Consider the following 19,236-nt stretch of genomic DNA (forward strand, 5'->3'; position numbering starts at 1 on the left):
GATTTGATCCTCTAGACAGCAGAATACTACATTATTTCTTGTTCATTTGGTGTTCATTTTTTTAAATCCCTCTTTTGTAGCCTAAACAATAGGTGTGAGAGATCCTAATAGCAGGTGGAGACAGAATAAGAGCAACGTTTCTGGAAAATCACTCCCTGTATAAAGGGGATAGCTAGCGTATCCTGCTTAGAAACAAATTTGAAAATATGTTTTTAATTCAAATTAGATATGAAAAATTTCAGACTACTTCATAACACTGCAACAGGATGAGCTACTTTAGCTGCCAGAGAGAGACTTGGAGAAATCAAATTATTTATAAGATATTACCAGTCTCCTATTTCAATCTGTGGCATCCCAAACAGTGGAACTTTAGCACTGCAATAGAAAAAGATTTGGGGTAATGTGGTGGTGAAGGGCAAGTGTCAAATGAAAAAGTTAAAAGCTACAGCCCACATTTTCAAAAGTGATTAATGACTGGGGGTACTCAACTTGACATACCTTGGACAGGCCTGATTTTTGGAGGGCAGATGCTCAAACACTTTTGAAAATCAGGCCCCTTTATGGTCTCTCAGATTGATCACTCAAAAATGGAGACAAGCAAAATCATTAGTGACTTGAAAATTTAAGCCCGAGGGTCTAGTGCACCAGCCAGGAGAGCAATTATCACCGGATGGAAACAAGTCTACAACTGAAAAGGATAAGCCAGCCAGACCCCTTTACTAGGAGTAGTTTTCTCCTGTTTTATCTGCTAGGAGGAGGATTTATATATGCTGTCTAAACTGAGAGGGATAATTGAGAGCACTAACTTGAACTAAATGTTACAATATTTCACCAATTCAAAAATACACCTGCTTGAACTATACAAAAACATTTAAACGTTTTTAGCAACACACATCCGCCCACTCATTTCACTTACCAAATGGTGGGAGGTCTTTGACTGGTACTTTCTTGCGAGATGGATAGAGGGACACAGCAGGGACCTGCAATGCTTGGTTTATTTTATGCTGCTGCTGCACCTTCTGCTGAATTCCTGCCCTAGGTGCCACTGGTGACGTTTCCTGTTTCCCAGACCGTTTGTCCCCTGGATTCTTCGGTACTTTGTAGTAAATGGAAGAAACAAGGAATTAACTTCTATTTCAGCAGTCTTTAAGTGAAAGGTTCAAAACTCCTGATTTTAATTAAAAGGAGCTAAGATACAATGATTGCGGTATCCATACCTATTTAAAGAGGCAAAGGGAGGGAGAGAACTTTTAACACATATTGTTTTTAATTATAAAATCTTTGCTGACCTTTCCACATAACAGAGCTCAGAGAACAGATATGTAAGTGACAGGAAGATATAGCCCAGAAGTTAAGTTACATGCAGATATAAGCGGCTACGTATAATGCTTATTTAATGAAAAAGCTCACATGTGTTGGTGGCTGGCTCACACTGCAGAGACAGTGTCTGGAGGCTCTCTTCATCCATTTCCAGGTCCAAGTTAGAGAGGTACTGCTTCACTTTTCGTGCCATTTGAGCATCTTCATACAGTTTTTTGGCATTGAGAAAGGAGCTGCGACGTACCCGCTTTTTGTGTCCCCCTGTTTGTGCAACATCTAGCACTGCTGCATTTGTACTGCCCTGGCTGAGAGACCTGAAGTGAAGTGGGAAAGAGGAGAAAGATAGACTTAGTCCAGCACAGTATCACTTCATAAACTGGAAACATGCAAAAGGTTCCATGAATGTCAGTCTACGGTCAAAGCTTACATGCCTCATTCCAGTAAGTCAAACAGCTATAATAGACAGAAGATGAGGATCAAGAAATCTCTTTATTTGGTTAAAAATAATAATTTGTGTATAATTAAATAAAATAACTGCCTGGAACCTATTCTGCTCCAACTAGGCAATCTCCCTTCACACATCTAGAAAAGCATTCAAGACAGCTCTCTCACATAAGTCAGCTACTGAGAAGGTTGGAGCATTAAGAAAAGCTCATGCAGCAAGGCAATGCTGACAGACAACTATAGCTGGGCTTCAAATTTAAATACAAATTATCTAGAAAGTGTCTTCAACATAGTCTTAATCTGGGTTTATAAAGACCTCAATTTCAATAGTAATGAAGAAAAAAAATTTGTGTATGCCCTAACTTGAGTATGATGAGCTTTTTGTTAAACAAATGATCAATTAGTCAATGAGGAAATAATCGTCATGCATTTCAATTTGTGTATGTATATATGGAAGCTATTTGTGGCTTCTGATTTGTTAAGAGTAAAAAATGGAGGCTGGATTTAGAGTGAAAATATAGTTAGTTGAGCTGTAAAAAACATGATACTTCAATTTTTAACATCAGTGGATTTCATCTTCATTCATTTATCAGGCATATGTAAATTAGTTGTAAATTTTAGTTGTACAGCTATCCCCATTCTATTTGGGAATTTCCTTTCTATTACAAGCCAGACTGGTTATATTAAAGTCAATTGTATTGGTGTGCTAAATAAACAACCCTTCCCCAAATCACACTCAAAAAATATCTGTAAATAGTTTCACAGCTCTGTGTTTTTGACCTCGAAAGCAAAAGCACCATTGGATTAAACTTATTGTAAGTACAAAAGGGTTAAAAGAAAAATGTCAAAGCATCAGAAAATTAAAGATAGCAAGTAGAAAAACAATGCAAATGGTCAGAAAAGAATGTTTGTCTGTGTGCGTTGTCTCCAACCACTTACCCCAAACTCCTCCATTTCTTCTTCCTGCAAGTGAGAGCCATGAAGAGTGAAGCATGGGTTTAGGAAGAGACAGAGAAAGATCACAAGCTCAGAAAGAAAAGACCAGACCTCAGGACAAGCAGTACTAGAAGCCCACAAACATTAAAACAGCCTTATCTGAGGCACACAGTCGGATATTAAAAACTCTTCTCATTCAAATTAAGCGAGAGTGCATTACATTATCTCTACACAAAACCAAACAGCAATCACTTCACATTCTCCTGCACCACTGATTTATGCTGAAGTTCAAATATTCCTATTTATAGTAAACTGTGAGCAATTTAGATTGTCGTATGCATCAACATTTCATACAATAAACTTTCCTCTAATACAGTATATAGTGAGATAGAATATCTTTATTCAGACTATGAATTGGTGGGATCTCATCACGGAATCAGGCAAATTGGTTGTCAGTGGGAGAATATAAAACACTGTTTCCTCCATGGTAAGATCTATAATTGCTTTCCTTTTCAAAACTGGTTTTAAAATGTGGATACAGTACGTACCGGTGATTACCTAAAAGTGGTACAAGGTAGTGAATGAGACATTGTACATCTATAATGCTGTAATACAACCAGTGATACAGAAATTATACAGTCCAATCTTGTAACTGAAAACTCCCATTGACTTCTATGAGTGTTCCAGGCATAGAAAGAACAAGAGGCACCACAGGTGGGAAGATAAAGTTTCATCTTTCATTATTTAATTTGCAATGTTTCTTTTGTTAAGGTCTGCGGACGGGCACTAGAGAATTACTTATTTTATCATTAATACTCAACTTTTTGTCTCAATCAACTGAATCTCTGTTGAAGACAAACCTACCTAGTCCTGAACATTACAGCAGGATCCATGTTAACAGAAGCCATTCGACCAACATGACGAATTTCTTTTGCAATCATTCTCAGCTTCTCAAAATTGACCAAGCCTTCCACTTTTGAGTCATTTCCTATATTTCATAAAAAGAAGACAAGTAAATAGTAATGGTATCAGCTACTAGGCTGCAAAATCCATTTTCTGTGGAGATAAAGAACCAAGCTATTTTGCATTTACCTTCATGAAGGAATGTAAGGTCCTTTTTGATAACAGGAAAGAGAGGAATAATGGGAGGCTGTAGGTTTTGGCTGTTCAGGACATTACGATATTTTGCCATGTTCCTAGATGGATCAAACAAGTCTTGAAGATCTTGAAACAGCTTCTCATATTTGCTTGGAAGTTTTTCCCAAGTAGTGCGGAGCCTTGCAACCGGTGCCAAATTCAGGCCACTGAAAACAGTTCATGAGGGTTTTGTTTTGTTTGTCCAATTAAATACAAACTATTTAACTATTTACAAACTATGCAAACTTAATAGAAAGAAAACTGCAACACCCAAATATAAAACTATACAATTTTGTGTAGCAGAAATATCATATCCCATATCGGGCAAAGTGTTGTAGTACAGCAATATACCAATCAAGTGCAAATATTAGTAAGCAAAAATTGTATTTTGAAAATGTGCATTATAAAAATCTATACAAATCAATCTGTTATGAAAATGCATATCTTAAAGGTATGACTTTATATTAACTATAATGACTGATGGAATCTATATAATGCAATATACCCAGATTGGTATCTGCCTCCACTATAGAGGAGTTGTCTGCCCTTTACCACTGAAGTTTACAATCTCTAGGTATATCTGGACTCACGGTCACTCCTGGATTCCCAGACTGTGTCAGTGACCAGGGATGCTTATCTCCAAATCTATACCCAATGATAGTGCTAAGACCATTTCCTTTGACACAATCCATGTGCCATGTCATCTCCAGATGGAATTGCTGAAATAGACTCTATACTTAAGGATATACAGGAGCTAGCTGAAAAACCCGGGGTCCACTCCCTTAGTGCTGTTGGCAAAGGGAGTACTTAACACCAGTGGTCCTGACTAGCTATTCACTTCTGGCAACAAAGGAGGTATTGATATCAATCTATAATGTCAGCTATTATTCAAGTGCTAGTTAACTGACAGGCTGCCTCTCACCCCATATTCTGAAGCAGGATTTAAGCTCAACTAAATACCTAGATTTAAATGCCTGAGGGGCACTGACAGATTCCTGGTCAGGGTCTCTGATTTTGGAGAATTTTCTTCCCCTTCTGGTCTGATGGGGTTCAAATCCACTGACCTTCAGGACAAGTGGCAGAGATGTTTTTTTTTTTTTTTTTTTTTAAAACAAAGGCTTTTGCATGGAAGTCTAATAACGATATATGCCAATAACCCTTTTTTGTAGCCTGTGATATTTACATTTCTATTATTATGGTGTTATTTTTTTATTTCTGCAACCTGAAGTATTCTGAAGAGTGCAAGAGTGTTTAAGTATTTCTTTAATACAGGTACTAGACATTTTCTACTTTTACATTCTGTAATTTAAAATTAGAACATAAGAACGGCCATACTGGGTCAGACCAAAGGTCCATCCAGCCCAGTATCCTGTCTACTGAGAGTGGCCAATGCCAGGTGCCCCAGAGGGAGTGAACCTAATAGGTAATGATCAAGTGATCTCTCTCCTGCCATCCATCTCCACCCTCTGACAAACAGAGGCTAGGGACACCATTCCTTACCCATCCTGGCTAATAGCTATTAATGTACTTAAACTCCATGAATTTATCTAGTTCTCTATTAAACCCTGTTATAGTCCTAGCCTTCACAACATCCTCAGGCAAGGAGTTCCACAGGTTGACTGTGCGCTGTGTGAAGAAGAACTTCCTTTTATTTGTTTTAAACCTGCTGCCCATTAATTTCATTTGGCAACCCCAGGTTTTGATATTATGGGAACAAGTAAATAACTTTTCCTTATTCACTTTCTCCACACCACTCATGATTTTATATACCTCTATCATATCTCCCCTTAGTCTCCTCTTTTCCAAGCTGAAAAGTCCTAGCCTCTTTAATTTCTCCTCATATGGGACCCGTTCCAAACCCCTAATCATTTTAGTTGCCCTTTTCTGAACTTTTTCTAATGCCAGTATATCTTTTTTGAGATGAGGAGATTACTTTGGGGATTTAAAAAAAAAATTAAAATACCTTAATCTGAGGAATTTTATAACAAATTTCCCCCAGTTGGATTTTCTGCACATGAAATACAAACCCCTAAGAACAGACAACAGTAATACAGTAACCCAAATTCAAAGAACTGCATTCTAATTACTTCTATTACTTTCTTCAGCTCCAGATAGGATAGATAATAGTACACACTCCCACTGGGAACAATTTTTCTTTTGTCAACAGTCTAAGCAGCTGATAGTATAAAGCTACAATCAATAATATACCAAGACTCAATAAATGCAGGGTACTGAGCATCTTCTATGAGGTAATGCACATCCTAACTCCCACAGGAAAGCAGGGGGCGAGGTCAAATAGCACTTCATGAGATGAACTCAGTATCTTGTAAGGATCAAGCACCAAGACAGAAAATACCACAAACCACCTGCTTTCTTATAACTGCAAATTCTTTTTACTGTCCACCCTCCCTTATTACCTTTCCCACAGGCACAACCACAAGAGTAGAACAAGGCGATATGCAATCCTTTTGATATCCTTCCTCCATGCAGCTGCTGGACTTATTCTCATTCCTGGACCCGCTTAAATTTTTTATTTTTTTCTAAGTTTGACTATCTCTAACTTTGTCATCCTTCTCAAAATTCTTTTTCCTCCCATGCCATACAATTTCTGTATTCCCCAATTCCTCTAGTTTCAGTTTTTATAAAGGTGGTCGAGTTCAACAAACATTTTAATATCAGGATACAAGATTCTTGGGGGAAAAAAATCTTTTCCTATCTTTTTAGGAGTGTCCAAAGCTGATGGTAATAGTATTAGTCAGCTCCCTTTCTGTTTAATGCAAATTTCTATTCAGTTTGAAGTATTACTCTTGAGTAATCTGAACTGAATTCACGGTAAAAACAAAAAAACACCCACACAAACCTTCCCTTATTTACCTGATAATTGCAAACATGGAGTTGAAGTTCTTGCATTCCCTGCAGTGCAGTGCTATCTTAATGAAGTGTTTAATGATCTTCATTCTTTTTAACTGGTTGGTTTCTCTTAGAATCTCAGATGCTACCCAAAATGTTTCTTGGTTTATCACTTCTTCAAACTTTTTCAAGTTAGCACAACTGGTTTTAGATTTGAGTTTAAACAGGTCGTCTATGTACTCTGTGGGTTCAATGTTACGAAACAGCTCAAAGTTTCGCATGGAGAGCTGAGCAGCCATCTCAACAGTACTGAGCTGCAGTAGGGAAATTTGACTTTCCCGCAGTAACTCCTGAGCATCTTCATCTGAACACAATGTTTCTGTCTCCATGTTGTTTTTCAGATAATACCTATAAAAATCAAATACCAGAAGAAAATTGATAGCTAAGTTCATCATATACTAGAAAAAAGTTACAGACTGAAATTAGTGTAGTATATGCTCTAACTAGCTTAGAATAGTAACCTTGAAGTTGAAATATTTCTGGGGAGAAAACAGACTGTCACAAGTTTGCAGATACTTATATGTATTAGAATTCTTATTAAACTGACATAATATAAACCAAAGTCTCACCTGCCACTTAGCTGTATCCTATCAGCAAGCTTGGATAGCTGATCTGGAAGCCTCCTTTGCTTGATTACACCCTCTGGAGTGACAGAGACTTCACACAAAGAATATGCATCGGGAGTAGCAGTTACAGCAAACTCTCTAATTGCCTGAATGACCACTTCTTTTGCTGTTGTGTCCTTACTAATCATAATATAGCGACTTTGCTGGTCTGCCTTGAAAACCCTCAGAACTTGGTCTGGTAAGTCTGAAGAAGGAAAAAAACAAACAAAAAACCACAAATGCAGGTCAAAGAACAATAAAAGTGATGATACCACAGGAGTAGATCTGCACAGTTACTTCTGACATCAGGGTCACTGTGTTTTCATTCATCTCCCCTTTCCTCTCCTGAAATTTTTTACAGGACATAGCTCCCAACTGATATGCATCTGGTGGGTCTAACCTGAATTTAGACCCAAAAACTTAATCTACAAGAGACCGTCTGAAACCTACTAATATGGCAGAAAGTCCGAGGCTTAAGGACTCACTTATGGAACCTTTAAAATATTAGATGAGTGAGACCTGCATAAGATTTTGTGGATGTAGCAGATTGATTTGGATCCACTACAGAGGATAAGCCATGCAGCTTGGAAGTCTGGGTTTCTCTGGTCTATAAAACGGAACTGCTCCCAGTCTGGATTATATGCCGCTTTTAAATAGACTCTGCTCCACATCCCAAGTCCTCGACTCCTATACTGAGAGCCCAAAGAGTGTGTTTGTTTTGTTGCCTTAGAAAGTTTTGGATTTCTGCAAAAAGTGAGCGTTAGTGCTGAGTTTTCCTCCCCACTATCCCAAAAATGGAACCTCTTACAGGCCATCAGAGCAGCACCTGCAAGGAAATGGATAGGTAAGGAATTGGGTACTCACCTTATGAAGAAACTGGAATTCGAGATGTGTGTTCCTATGGGCTCTCCAGTTCAGATGTGCTTTGACTGGAGATTTTTGGTAGTACTGCCCATTTGGCCTGCACATGCACTCTACACATCCTCATGCTCTGCACTGAGTATATATAGGCCTGCACTGGTAAACTGCCCTCAGTTTCTTTTCCACTCCTACGTCCCATAGAAGGAACTTAGAAGCAGAGGGGAAGGAGAGTGGTAGAGGAACACCCATAGGTATACACCTCAAAGAACTTAAATTACTGCCCAAGGTGGATAAACTCTTTCTTCTTCAAGTAGTGTTCCTATGGGTTCTCTACTTCAAAACAAAAGGAGGAAGCTTCAGAGTCAAGTCCAATACTGAAGACAAGACTGCTTTCCCAAGGACAACAGCTAGAAGAATAAACCATCATGTGGTCCATGGAAAATGTATGTATTGAAGACAAAGTTGCAGCTTTGCAGATCTCAACAATGGGAATGTCACAATGGTAGACACACACCTTGTGGAATGGGCTAATACCCTATGATAACAAGAAAGAATACATCCAGAAATCCATCTGAAAAGTGCTTGGGTGGAGATTGTGGACCCTTTGGACCTCTCAGCAATTGATACAACAATCTTGGAAATTTTCTAAATGGTCTGCTTCCGTCCAAATAAAAGACCCTCATCCTCCTGATGTGCAGGGTATGGAAGGCAGCATCCTTTGTCAAGGTGTTTCTGATCCTTATTATAAGGTGCGAATTTTATGTGCTACTGTTCATTCATTGCTTCCACAGCCAGAGAGTTAGGTGCAGGACGTGAAAATAAAAATTCAGGGCTCTTGGCTGGGATGTAATATTCTTTTATCAGCATAATTGCATGTTGGTGGTATCACTGCCAGAGTTTGCCAGATAATTTTGCTAGGATGTAGTAGGGACTCATTAATTTGCAAGCCAACATTAGCTGAAAGTGGCAACTAAAGAATATCCGGGAGCTTGACTGCGACTCTCTGACATCCTCTAGAGGGACTGGTAAAGAGTCTGCAATACATTTAATTAATTGTTTGAAATCATCAGCCAGAGAAAGTGGAGGCAGCATAACTACCTCATCTGAAAGACATTCATTTGCAGAGAATCATCCTTATCTGCTCCGCCTCCTGCTCTTCAAGGGATTCCTGTACCTGAGGTAATGGAGCAGGGATAGATAAAGTAGGAGAATACCTCTTTCTGTGGTCCCCACATGAAAAACTAGGGACTCATGAGAATTGTTGTCGACCTGGAGCCCAAGGATCTCAGTATGGCCACTGAGGGGGTCAATAAAGCATGGGGGTGCTAGAACAAGTGCACAGGGTGTGGGTTCATCCTGAATGTAACTCTTCTCTCTCCCCAAAACAGTCAGGAGGGAAGTCCCTTTGGTAAGTAGAGGAATCATGCACTGAGATTTGGGTGGCTGAAGAGCACTCCTCTTCATGTAAAGGAGGAGCTCTGCCACTGTGAGGGTACTGGATGGGGGGACACCAGCTCATCTTAAACCAAGACAACCCTGGAGCATCAGGTGGGTTGGTAGAGGAAAAGGTTCTAACCAATGCAGAGGGCATAGACTACTTTGGTAAATCTTATCTGATGGAAGTAGATGGTACTGATGAAGACTGGCTGGGAGGAGCAGAGATAGTACAAGGAGTGCAGTAACTAGAGTTCTTCAAGATGTATATCCATATGGGTGTGCCACTTAATGTGTGCTGACACCCCATGCGGTACCCAGAATGGGATATGAGATCTCTAATGCAGTTTTACTTTGAGGATCCCAAGGCTTTCTCGAAGCAGACCCCTTATGAGGAGAATGAGTCCTCTTCTGTGAGTCTTCCCTGAGTCCTCCAAGGATATCTCCTGAATGTGCATAGGTGGCTGTGCAGATGTTGATGGGGCACTATTCTCATTCACAGGCTGATGTTTGGGTGGGGGAAGGGTGGTTGAAAGCCGGGGGGAGGGGGGGTGTCTCCTCCTACCCTGGATCGGAGGCCATCTGGAGACAATACTTCATCATTAAGTGCTTAAGTTTTATTTTCTGATTCTTCCTGGCTCTGCTTTTAAAAGCTGAGTGGATGATACACTTATGAGAGAATGTGTGTGTCCCCCGAGCAGTGGAAAAACGGGGAAAGCCCATCACTGACAGGGACAGCTTCCTGGCAAATGAGGCAACATTTGAAACCCGGATATCTTGGCATACTCTGGGACAATGGGGATCTCGAACGAAACCCCACCTCCCCTACAAAATCAAGGAAAGTAAAGGAAATCTAAGACTAAAGACAGGATTTGAATAGTAAAGTGAGCACACTAGCACTCTGTCTCAGGCCAAGGCAGCTGAGAAGACACAGAGGGCTGTTTCCCCATGCAGCCCTATCTGTCTTTGGTGCGGGCATGAGGATGCAAGAGTGCAAGTGTGGGCCAAACAGGCAGTACTACCAAAAATTTCTGATCAAAGGTGCTTGGGGTATAAGCACACCTGCAGTGAGAGATCCCACTCAAAGAAGAACTGGCCAGTTACATATGCAAACAGATTTGCATGGACAGTTGTAGTAATACGAATGTAAGTTGCGTCTAACTTTTTAAAAAACATCAGCCCCATTCTCTTACAGTATTAAATATATAAAACCAAACATACATAACATTTATGAATTGAGATCAGCAACTTAATTAATTTTTCATGCCAGTGTTTTATAATTAGGAATTAAATACATTCAATCAAGGGAAAAAGGAATAAATCATTCAGCACTCAAATATTTATAAGGTATTGTTTAAATAGCTGATAATACAATGGTTGTACTGGGATTTTATTACTTTTTAAAAAAGTAAGAAAGAGAGACCTCCAAACTAAAACCTTGGATTTGAATATCAGTATAAAATTGGTGGGAGATTGAATCTGGAGATGAACTCACATTTTATCATTCTGGCAATTTCCAGTCAAAATAAAATATAAAAAGCAAAGCTGTAGAAAATTTTGCAGCTCTTCGCCACTGGACTTACTGTAAGGGCACAATAATTCTGTCCCCCACGGTATTTTTCATGATAAAGGTAAGCACTTCCACTCTAATCTTTTAACTGACTGGGGAAGTCAACATATTTTTCAGAAGTAAATAAGCTTTGATATTTGTGTGCGTGTCATGGATTTAAATTCCTGCTCTGTTTTTCATCAAAGTAAGAGGAGGGGCAATTTGTATTTTTATTCTGAAGGACATAAAGGTCATATGAACAACATGAAAACAGAAAGCAAAAGTGAAGTCTCCTGGATCTACTGCCAAGACTAATACTTAAATAGACTGATACTGATAAACCAACTGCTAGACAAAAACATTTTCTTTGAAGAAAAGGAATCTTATTTGGCAGCAATTCAGAGAAAAGGGAATTTACTATTAAACCTGAATGTGCACTACATGTATATTTTGTAAAAAAAAAACTACAAAAATACATGTATTCATCAACAGAAGTGTTGAGATAAAAACAAATATTACAGAATGTTTTCCCATTATTGCACGATGTTACCAAACTAGTCAATTTAGGGAACATGAGAGTTTTTCTCTCTCATACACGGCTTGTTTTATATAGTGATATACCGTGATCACTACTGGGATGTGCACATTTATTCACTATTTTGCAACTTGAAGAACAGCAATGAAAAAATATTAAAACTGACTGATTACCTCATAATTTACATATTCATTAGGCTAAATTTAGGCCAATTCAGTCATTTCCTTGAATTTCATACCCCAACTACAATGATTCAGTAATGCCTTTATGTAACCATATTTCTAAGCCTATTTTAAAAATTATTAATGTATGATAATCAAAACAGAGCACTTAGTTGCTATGCCAAATATTCAGGTATCCTAGACCTAGACAAAAAGCTCACTCCACCAGACTCCTCGTTGTTTTTGTGGATACAGACTAAAACGGCTACCTCTCTGATACTTGTTTCCCTGGCGAGTGAGGGTCCAATATACTTTGCACACAGAGACGGCTCCAGGCACCAGCTGAGCAAGCTGGTGCTTGGGGCGGCAGATTGTTCGAGGCGGCATTCCGCCCAATCCTAGGGTGGCACGGACGCGTGTGTGTGTGTGTGTGTGTGTGTGTGTGTGTGTGTGTGTGTGTTCTTGTTCCGCTCTGACCGCCCTGTAGGGGTCGGCGAGGCGAAGAACCAGAGCGCCCTGCAGAGCATTCCTCTTCCTTCCCTCCCCGCCGACCGGAGCGGAGCCCTCACGGCAGGAGGTGGCACAGTGGGAGGGGCCGCATGGCAAAGCCCCTGCTGTAGCCCTGGCTGCCCCCTTCTCTCTCTCTCCCACCCGCTCCCTTCCCCCCACCCCCCCCCTCCCCACAGCTGGTCCCCCTGCACCCACGCTCCGGCCGCGCCGCAGGTTTTATTTTTTTTTTTGCTTTGCTGTTCTGGCCACCCCGTTTTTTTTTGTTTGGTTGGGTTTTTTTGCTGGGGGCGGCCAAAAAGCCAGAGCCAGCCCTGTTTGCACATTACTAATACAGCTCTTCCTTCTGTGAACAGAGGCTCCTTCAGAAGAAGGCTTTCAGGGACAGAGCATGTTTCTGCAATTTCTGGGTTGCTCTGCCATCTTGGGCAGGAGAAGCAGTCAAACCCTGAAGGAGTGCCTCAGAGATTCGTCACGGTGGGAGAAGAAATGTCTCAAATAATGCCCAACCCATTAAGAAAGAAAAATAGGCAGGAAAAGGAAAAGAAAGTGCTCAATATACTACTTCGAAAACCCTCCTAAAATAAACATTAAACAAAATGGAAGTTCTCAACTATTTTACTGTGTGCCACTGCAAACTCAGCTCCTAGTGAGAGCCCACTGATTGCACTAACAAGCCCCCTTTTGCTCAAGAGGAAGGTAACCTGCTCTTTAGGATTAGAAGAGTCAGTATGAAGAACAAATACCTGATCAGTGAAAAATTAAGGTCCCTTCGTGTCCTATGCTTCTAAGGCTCAACTAAAATACTTGTGCAGGCTTTCTTCACCTTGTGTCTCGATTACTGCAACACCCTTTTCTCTGGCCTTGACAAATGCCATCATGCCCCGCTCATATCCATTCTGAATGTTGCTTTAAAGATAATTTTCCCAGCCTATCATTTTCACCATGTCAATCTTCTCTTTGCCACCACTTCATTATCACATGAAACAAGCTGCTTGTCTTCCTTTTCAAGGCCTTTCATGGCCTATCCCCACTTTTCTATCATCTCTCGTTCACTATCAAGACATCGACTCCCACCTCTAATTGCCCATGATGCCAGCCTCCATTGCCCGCTTGCTAAGATCTGCAAGCAAGCAGACTTTTTTGTGTTTTTTCCCATGCTTCCCCTGACACTTGGAGGAGTTCCCCATAAACCTCAGCATACCCCGTAAACATAAACCATAAACCAGCAAACATCAGTAGTTTCCCATAAACATAAAGCTACCTCATTATCCTCCTCAAAACTCTTCTCTGCCATGATGCCTAAAAAAATCTTCATAATGGTTAGGCCACCAGTGAACTGAGATCACTACATTTCATGATGACCAATACTGTCTCAATGTTTCCTTGTATTCTCCTGTCTATATTTATTTGTTGTCTCTTGTTAATACTTAAACTATAAACTCTTTGAGGCAGAGATTGTCTTTATTCTATCTTTGTACAATCCCTAGCACAATGGTTCATTACTTGGGTTCCTAGGTTCTATGATAATATAATCACCACCCTGGCTTACTCTTACCACAATTTTTCATTTCCAGCACAGATCTGATCATCATCTAAGCAGTATCACATCCTATATAAAAAGTGTACAGGATTTTGAAATTAAAGATGCAATCTAGAGCTGATCTTGATCCGAAGCCTCAGATCCAAACAATCCCAAACTTCGAGGAAGTTTGGATCCAGAACTCAACAATGGAGATGACAATTATCTCCATAATGGGACAAATCAATGCCTCAGATCTTAACATCCCCTAACTTTGGCAAAGACGTATCCAAACTGTGTGGCTTGATCCAAGCCCATCTCTAGTTAACACCACATAGAAAACTAAAATAACTGTAAATCTTTCCATGCATTTAGAAGGTACTATTATTGATTATGCCACTAAAACGTAGTTTTAGGTTAATGTTAGGGAAGGGAGAGTGTCTCTGGGAAACTGTGCTCAAGATCTATCCGATTGCTTTGTCATAAGTGAAAAATGACATTTCAGTTTCCTTTCCTCCATTCACTCATAGGACGGTTGCATATGAGCAAAGTCAATGGACTAGCATTCATGGTTGCAAGGGACACAGTCACATTCAGATAATGAGATGTTTCATAAGGTATTGTTGTTTTTTATAAATTAATCATGACTTCTTAATTTTACTACTTGACAGCTTTTATCATTTTTTCCCATCTTTCCCAGAAAGAAATTGGACTGAAGTACTGGGAAAAGCCTTGCCTTGTAGATAAGAAGCTAGTCTACTTGGAGTTTCTGTCTGAAAGTAAAGGGGAAATTAAAGGTGATAGACAGTTAAAAATCATAGTATACTCATGAATCCCAATAGAATACAGCCATGAGAGCAAAAGTCTTATGGAGTATTTGACCATTTAAAAATAAACTTCTATTTAAAAACAAAAACAAAAAAACCTATACAAAGCAGGATATAAAACAGATTGTTGCTGGCTTCAAGCTTCTAGAATGGGTGTTTTATTTTCCTGAAGACAACCCTTCCAAAATGTTGGGTTTTCAAAGCTTACTTGAACAAGTAGTTTTATGTTCCATCCTGAAGCATAATCCCTAAAGCCTTAAAGGATGGCAACTCCACAAGGCTTTCCCTTTCTACTCAAATACATTCAATTTTCCGAAAACTGCCGGTGTCCCCATCTTTTATTTAGTTCAAGGTAACATCTAAATTAAAAACTCTAAGCTTTAAATTTTTTCAAGTCTTCAAGTACACTGAAATTAATCAATGGCTTGTGTCTATAACCCAAATATTCCTAAAACCCTTAAGATATCTGATCTAGTTGGAGGGGTTTTGTTTGTTTGTTTGTAGGGTGTTTTTTTTTTTTGGTTGATTAGGAAAAAAGCTAAGAATTCTTTTAAAACCATTTGAAGCATATCTGGACAAGTTTTATTATAATAAAATAAATTACTAAGTAGCAGTATGTGATGCTGTATGATTGGAACATGACCATTAATTAATATTGCCGCTGTCAGACAATTGCAACAAATCTTGAACAAAGTATATCATGTAAGGTATCAATGGAAAAGTTATGACTTGCTGAGTATGATTATCCTGTTTATATGCATGTATAATTTTTGCATCTGAAGTTATGAATATTGGCTACATAGACCTATATTTCAAACATGTTTGCTCCTGGGATAACACCCACAAGGTAATTTATATCCAGTCTGGCCAGCACATTGATGGCCCTTTAAAGAACACTTACTCTCATAATGGGCTATAGAAGAAGATTGTCCCACCCAGTAGGCTTCCAGTGGATGCTTTAGCCAAAATATGGGTAATGGCTGCTTCTATGAGTTATCAAAGCATACAAGGGCATGTGACTTGCTCATGTGACCCTGGATTCCATCTTGTGCCTGTATTTTTTCCACAAACTAAGACTGAGAGCATCCCCTCCACATGGGAAATGGTATAAAGGACCCTGGAAGCATCTCCTTTTACCTCTTTCCTGCTCTGATCTCTGGACTATGGATTTGCACAAAAAGGAGCATATTGACTATGAATTGAGGGCCTTCCAACCTTTTGGAAGTTACCTAAGACTTTACAAGCCAACAGTCTGTAATATCACTGCTAAAAATCAGATCCAAGAACTTTGCAATGGTTGTGTGTATATATTCCTTAACCATTTTAACTCTCTCCTCTTTCTTTTCTCTTATAAATAACCCTTTAAATAGTAGATACTAAAGGATTGGCAACAGCATGATTATTAGGTAAGATCTGAGTTATATATTGACCTATGTGGCTGATATGTTGGGATTAGAAGGACCCTTTATTTCATTAAATTAGTTTTAAATAATCACTCATCATAAAGTCTAGTGTCTGAGTGGTGAAATGAGTACTGGAATGCCTAAGGAGATTGCATTTCTGACTTCTTGTTAACTAATGTGGTGAGACAGAAGTTTACTTTTATACTGGATTGGTATATCTAATGGAAGAATAAGCACCACTTTGGGATGAGTCTGTCCTATTTTTCAGCAGTTTGTACTGAATCTGGTATCCTCAGCTGTGACCCACTGAGGCATGGTGACACTTTTTGTTTTCCTAAAAGTCACTGAGGTGCTGCTATAATGCTAAAGCTAAAGCATTATTCCACTGTTCAAGTCACATTTATCATATCTAAGACAAAAGCCTATGAATACTTACTTTCTTTTTTACACTTTCCTTAGCTCTTCATATAGCTGAAGCAGTTTAAGAATTGTGCTAGCTTCCATTTCACTACTTGAAATTTATTTCATATCTATGAGCCACATACTATTACTACTACGATTACGGTGATGCCTATAGGCTGGGAGACAAAAGATTCATTGTGCTAGGTGCTACACATACATATGGTAAGAGAGAGACAGTGTCCCAGAGAGTTTATAATCTAAAGAGACAAGGCAGAGCAAGATTGGGAGATTGTCCCCAACTTAAAGATGAGGAAGTGAGGCAGAGAGATACGAAATGACTTGCCCAAGAAAGTCTATGGCAGAAACAGGAATTGAACCCTAAATCTCTGGAATCCCCATGCTAACTTCAAGACCATCTTTTCTCTTTACTGAATTTATTATAGTCTACTTTAGTATACGGTTTGTGTGTGATATTTTAGCTTACTGCAGCCTTGTACAAATTACTGCCTACCAGCTATGTTTGTGTAGCTAGAAGACAAATTAGAATATACCATGTACCTGAAGTTTACACTGGTAAATAAATAAATAAATCAATAAATTTAATATGTATGTGTGTGTGTGTGTGTGTATATATATATATATATATATATATATATATATATATATATATATATATAATCCTGAATTACAGACAATACATTCCACATACAACAAAAATATATACATATTTGCCTGGAGTTAAAATAAACTGGAGCAATGACACAAGAAAGAACTGTATATTAATACAATACATGATCAGTCTATAGGTTAAAACATATGTAAATACAAATTGATGGGTAGATCCAGAACAATGAGTACCTAAAAGTAAAGTGTGACTAGAGGAAAATCAGAGGTAAGAGTAAAAATAATTGATGCTTACCTGGAGTACTATTGAAATCTAAGATGCGGTGATGTGACTGCAATAAATCTGGATTACTGGATGACAGGGTTCCACTGACAGGTAAAGCAGGAGGAATGTGTTTGGTCTGCCTCAATCCTACAATGCTGTCATCCTGCGACTGGCCAATTCCAATGTCACTGTGCCAAGGAGTAATGAGAAAATAAGAAATTTCAGAACTTAAATCTTCAAAGCTTTAGTTATGGCTACAGTATTTGCCATTTAAAAATTAACGGTCCTCAAAAAGCAGTAGCTATCTTATAGTTTCCTCTACGGTGCATTTAGCCACAGTATCCAAGTGCTATATAACAATAAAATTGCTATATAACAATAAAATTAGATCTGCTTACCAATAACCAGTGAGGATTCTGCTCTTTGCCCTTCCTACTTCTGGGAAGATGGCTAGTTTTGTTATCTCAGCACTTTATTCAGGGTGGAGAAGATTTATTAAAAAGGGGTAACATGCAGTGCACTTTAAAACCAACCAGACTTTGGCTCAGTCTAATCTCCTCTTGTAACTCATTCCAGAAAAGATCCCCTCATCCCAGAACAATATTTCTCCAGCTCTTAGGCACTTTATTTTTTGTGAACTGCATTATTCCAGAGGAGCACAACAGTGTTAGCAGGTCACAGATGGAGAGATGTCATCTAATGATGGGCACTATTGATGGCTTTGAGTGCAGGAAGATGATCTTAATTGGCAATGGAAACAAATTGGAAGCAGTGGGGGGTGTAGAAGCCAGGGTAATGTGCTCTTGATGAGGAACCAAGCTCTTGAGTTTACATACAGGGATGTAGCTGAGAACTTCAAATACAACATTTTGGTGGGCAAACTTTGAATGTTTAATGACAACCGTTGTAGCAGATGGAAATATTTTTATAATTTAACAACCAAAGGCCAGGGTTTTCAACAGTGAATGCCTAACATTAGACTCCTAAATCCATATTAGGTTCCTAAATAAATAAGTCAGAACTGCTAGATGCCCAACACACTTTTAAAAATTAGGACACTAAATTAAAGTACCTCAGGCACTCATTTTTTAAAATCTTGGCCAATTCGTCAACAGTCAAACAGAAAATCGACATGGATACCATAGGAAGCATTTGACTCTTATCTATTACTTACATTTTCATTTAGAGTTGCTATAGCACATTTAGCCATGTCATTTTGTGCTTAAGTACAAGTGTTTTGCCCTGTGTATGCAAGCCCCACTTTCTTATGGCCAAATCAGTATTTTGATGAGATACCTCCACACAAAGCCTAGAGTGCTGTGAAAAGTGGTGATAGTAATTCAGTAGATAATACTCTTTCCTCTAAGCCACCACTCAACAATATTTGGTAGGTTGTTATCACACATCTATGGTGCTGGATGTGCTGTCTTCTTTAAAGTGCAAAACCCAAGAACACAATCACTTTTGGTGATAACTTCCCGCAGTACTTTTCATAAGAGTCGAGGTGTTAACATCAATGTTTTGGCTACACTCAGATCGAGGTAATGACACTTTGCCTGACTAAATGCCTCTTGCAATTTCAATGAGATACTGCATTCATTTTTACTTCCTGTCAAACTGTTTAGTTTTACTATATAATGTTAAACAGATACTGTATTCCATACCAGATATGGCTTCCCTTTGGTGGCCGTTGTTCTTAACTATGGTGTTGTCAGGATTAAATAGGTAATATTTCTAAAGAGTCTCATATGAAAGGTTATATATGAGCCAATGTATTCACTTTCTTTCTTATAA

At 38.9% G+C, this 19,236-nt stretch overlaps 1 protein-coding gene across 9 annotated transcripts in view; it reads right to left on the reverse strand.

Moving 5' to 3' along the window:
- RAPGEF2 (Rap guanine nucleotide exchange factor 2) overlaps positions 1-19,236 on the reverse strand; it is a 335,598-nt gene that overhangs the window by 15,538 nt on the left and 300,824 nt on the right. For 8 of the 9 annotated variants that reach the window (XM_054030402.1, XM_054030406.1, XM_054030405.1 and 5 more), the window contains 8 exons: positions 17,473-17,630; positions 7,317-7,557; positions 6,712-7,095; positions 3,793-4,004; positions 3,565-3,688; positions 2,704-2,727; positions 1,411-1,634; positions 917-1,096 (listed from right to left, as the gene is read on the reverse strand). In XM_054030402.1, coding sequence (XP_053886377.1) covers positions 917-1,096; positions 1,411-1,634; positions 2,704-2,727; positions 3,565-3,688; positions 3,793-4,004; positions 6,712-7,095; positions 7,317-7,557; positions 17,473-17,630 — 1,547 coding nt within the window. The remainder of the gene's footprint in view (positions 1-916; positions 1,097-1,410; positions 1,635-2,703; positions 2,728-3,564; positions 3,689-3,792; positions 4,005-6,711; positions 7,096-7,316; positions 7,558-17,472; positions 17,631-19,236) is intronic. The other variant, XM_054030403.1, reaches the window with a different exon arrangement.

This window comes from Malaclemys terrapin, chromosome 5, assembly GCF_027887155.1.
Source record: "Malaclemys terrapin pileata isolate rMalTer1 chromosome 5, rMalTer1.hap1, whole genome shotgun sequence".
Lineage (NCBI taxonomy): Eukaryota > Metazoa > Chordata > Testudines > Emydidae > Malaclemys > Malaclemys terrapin.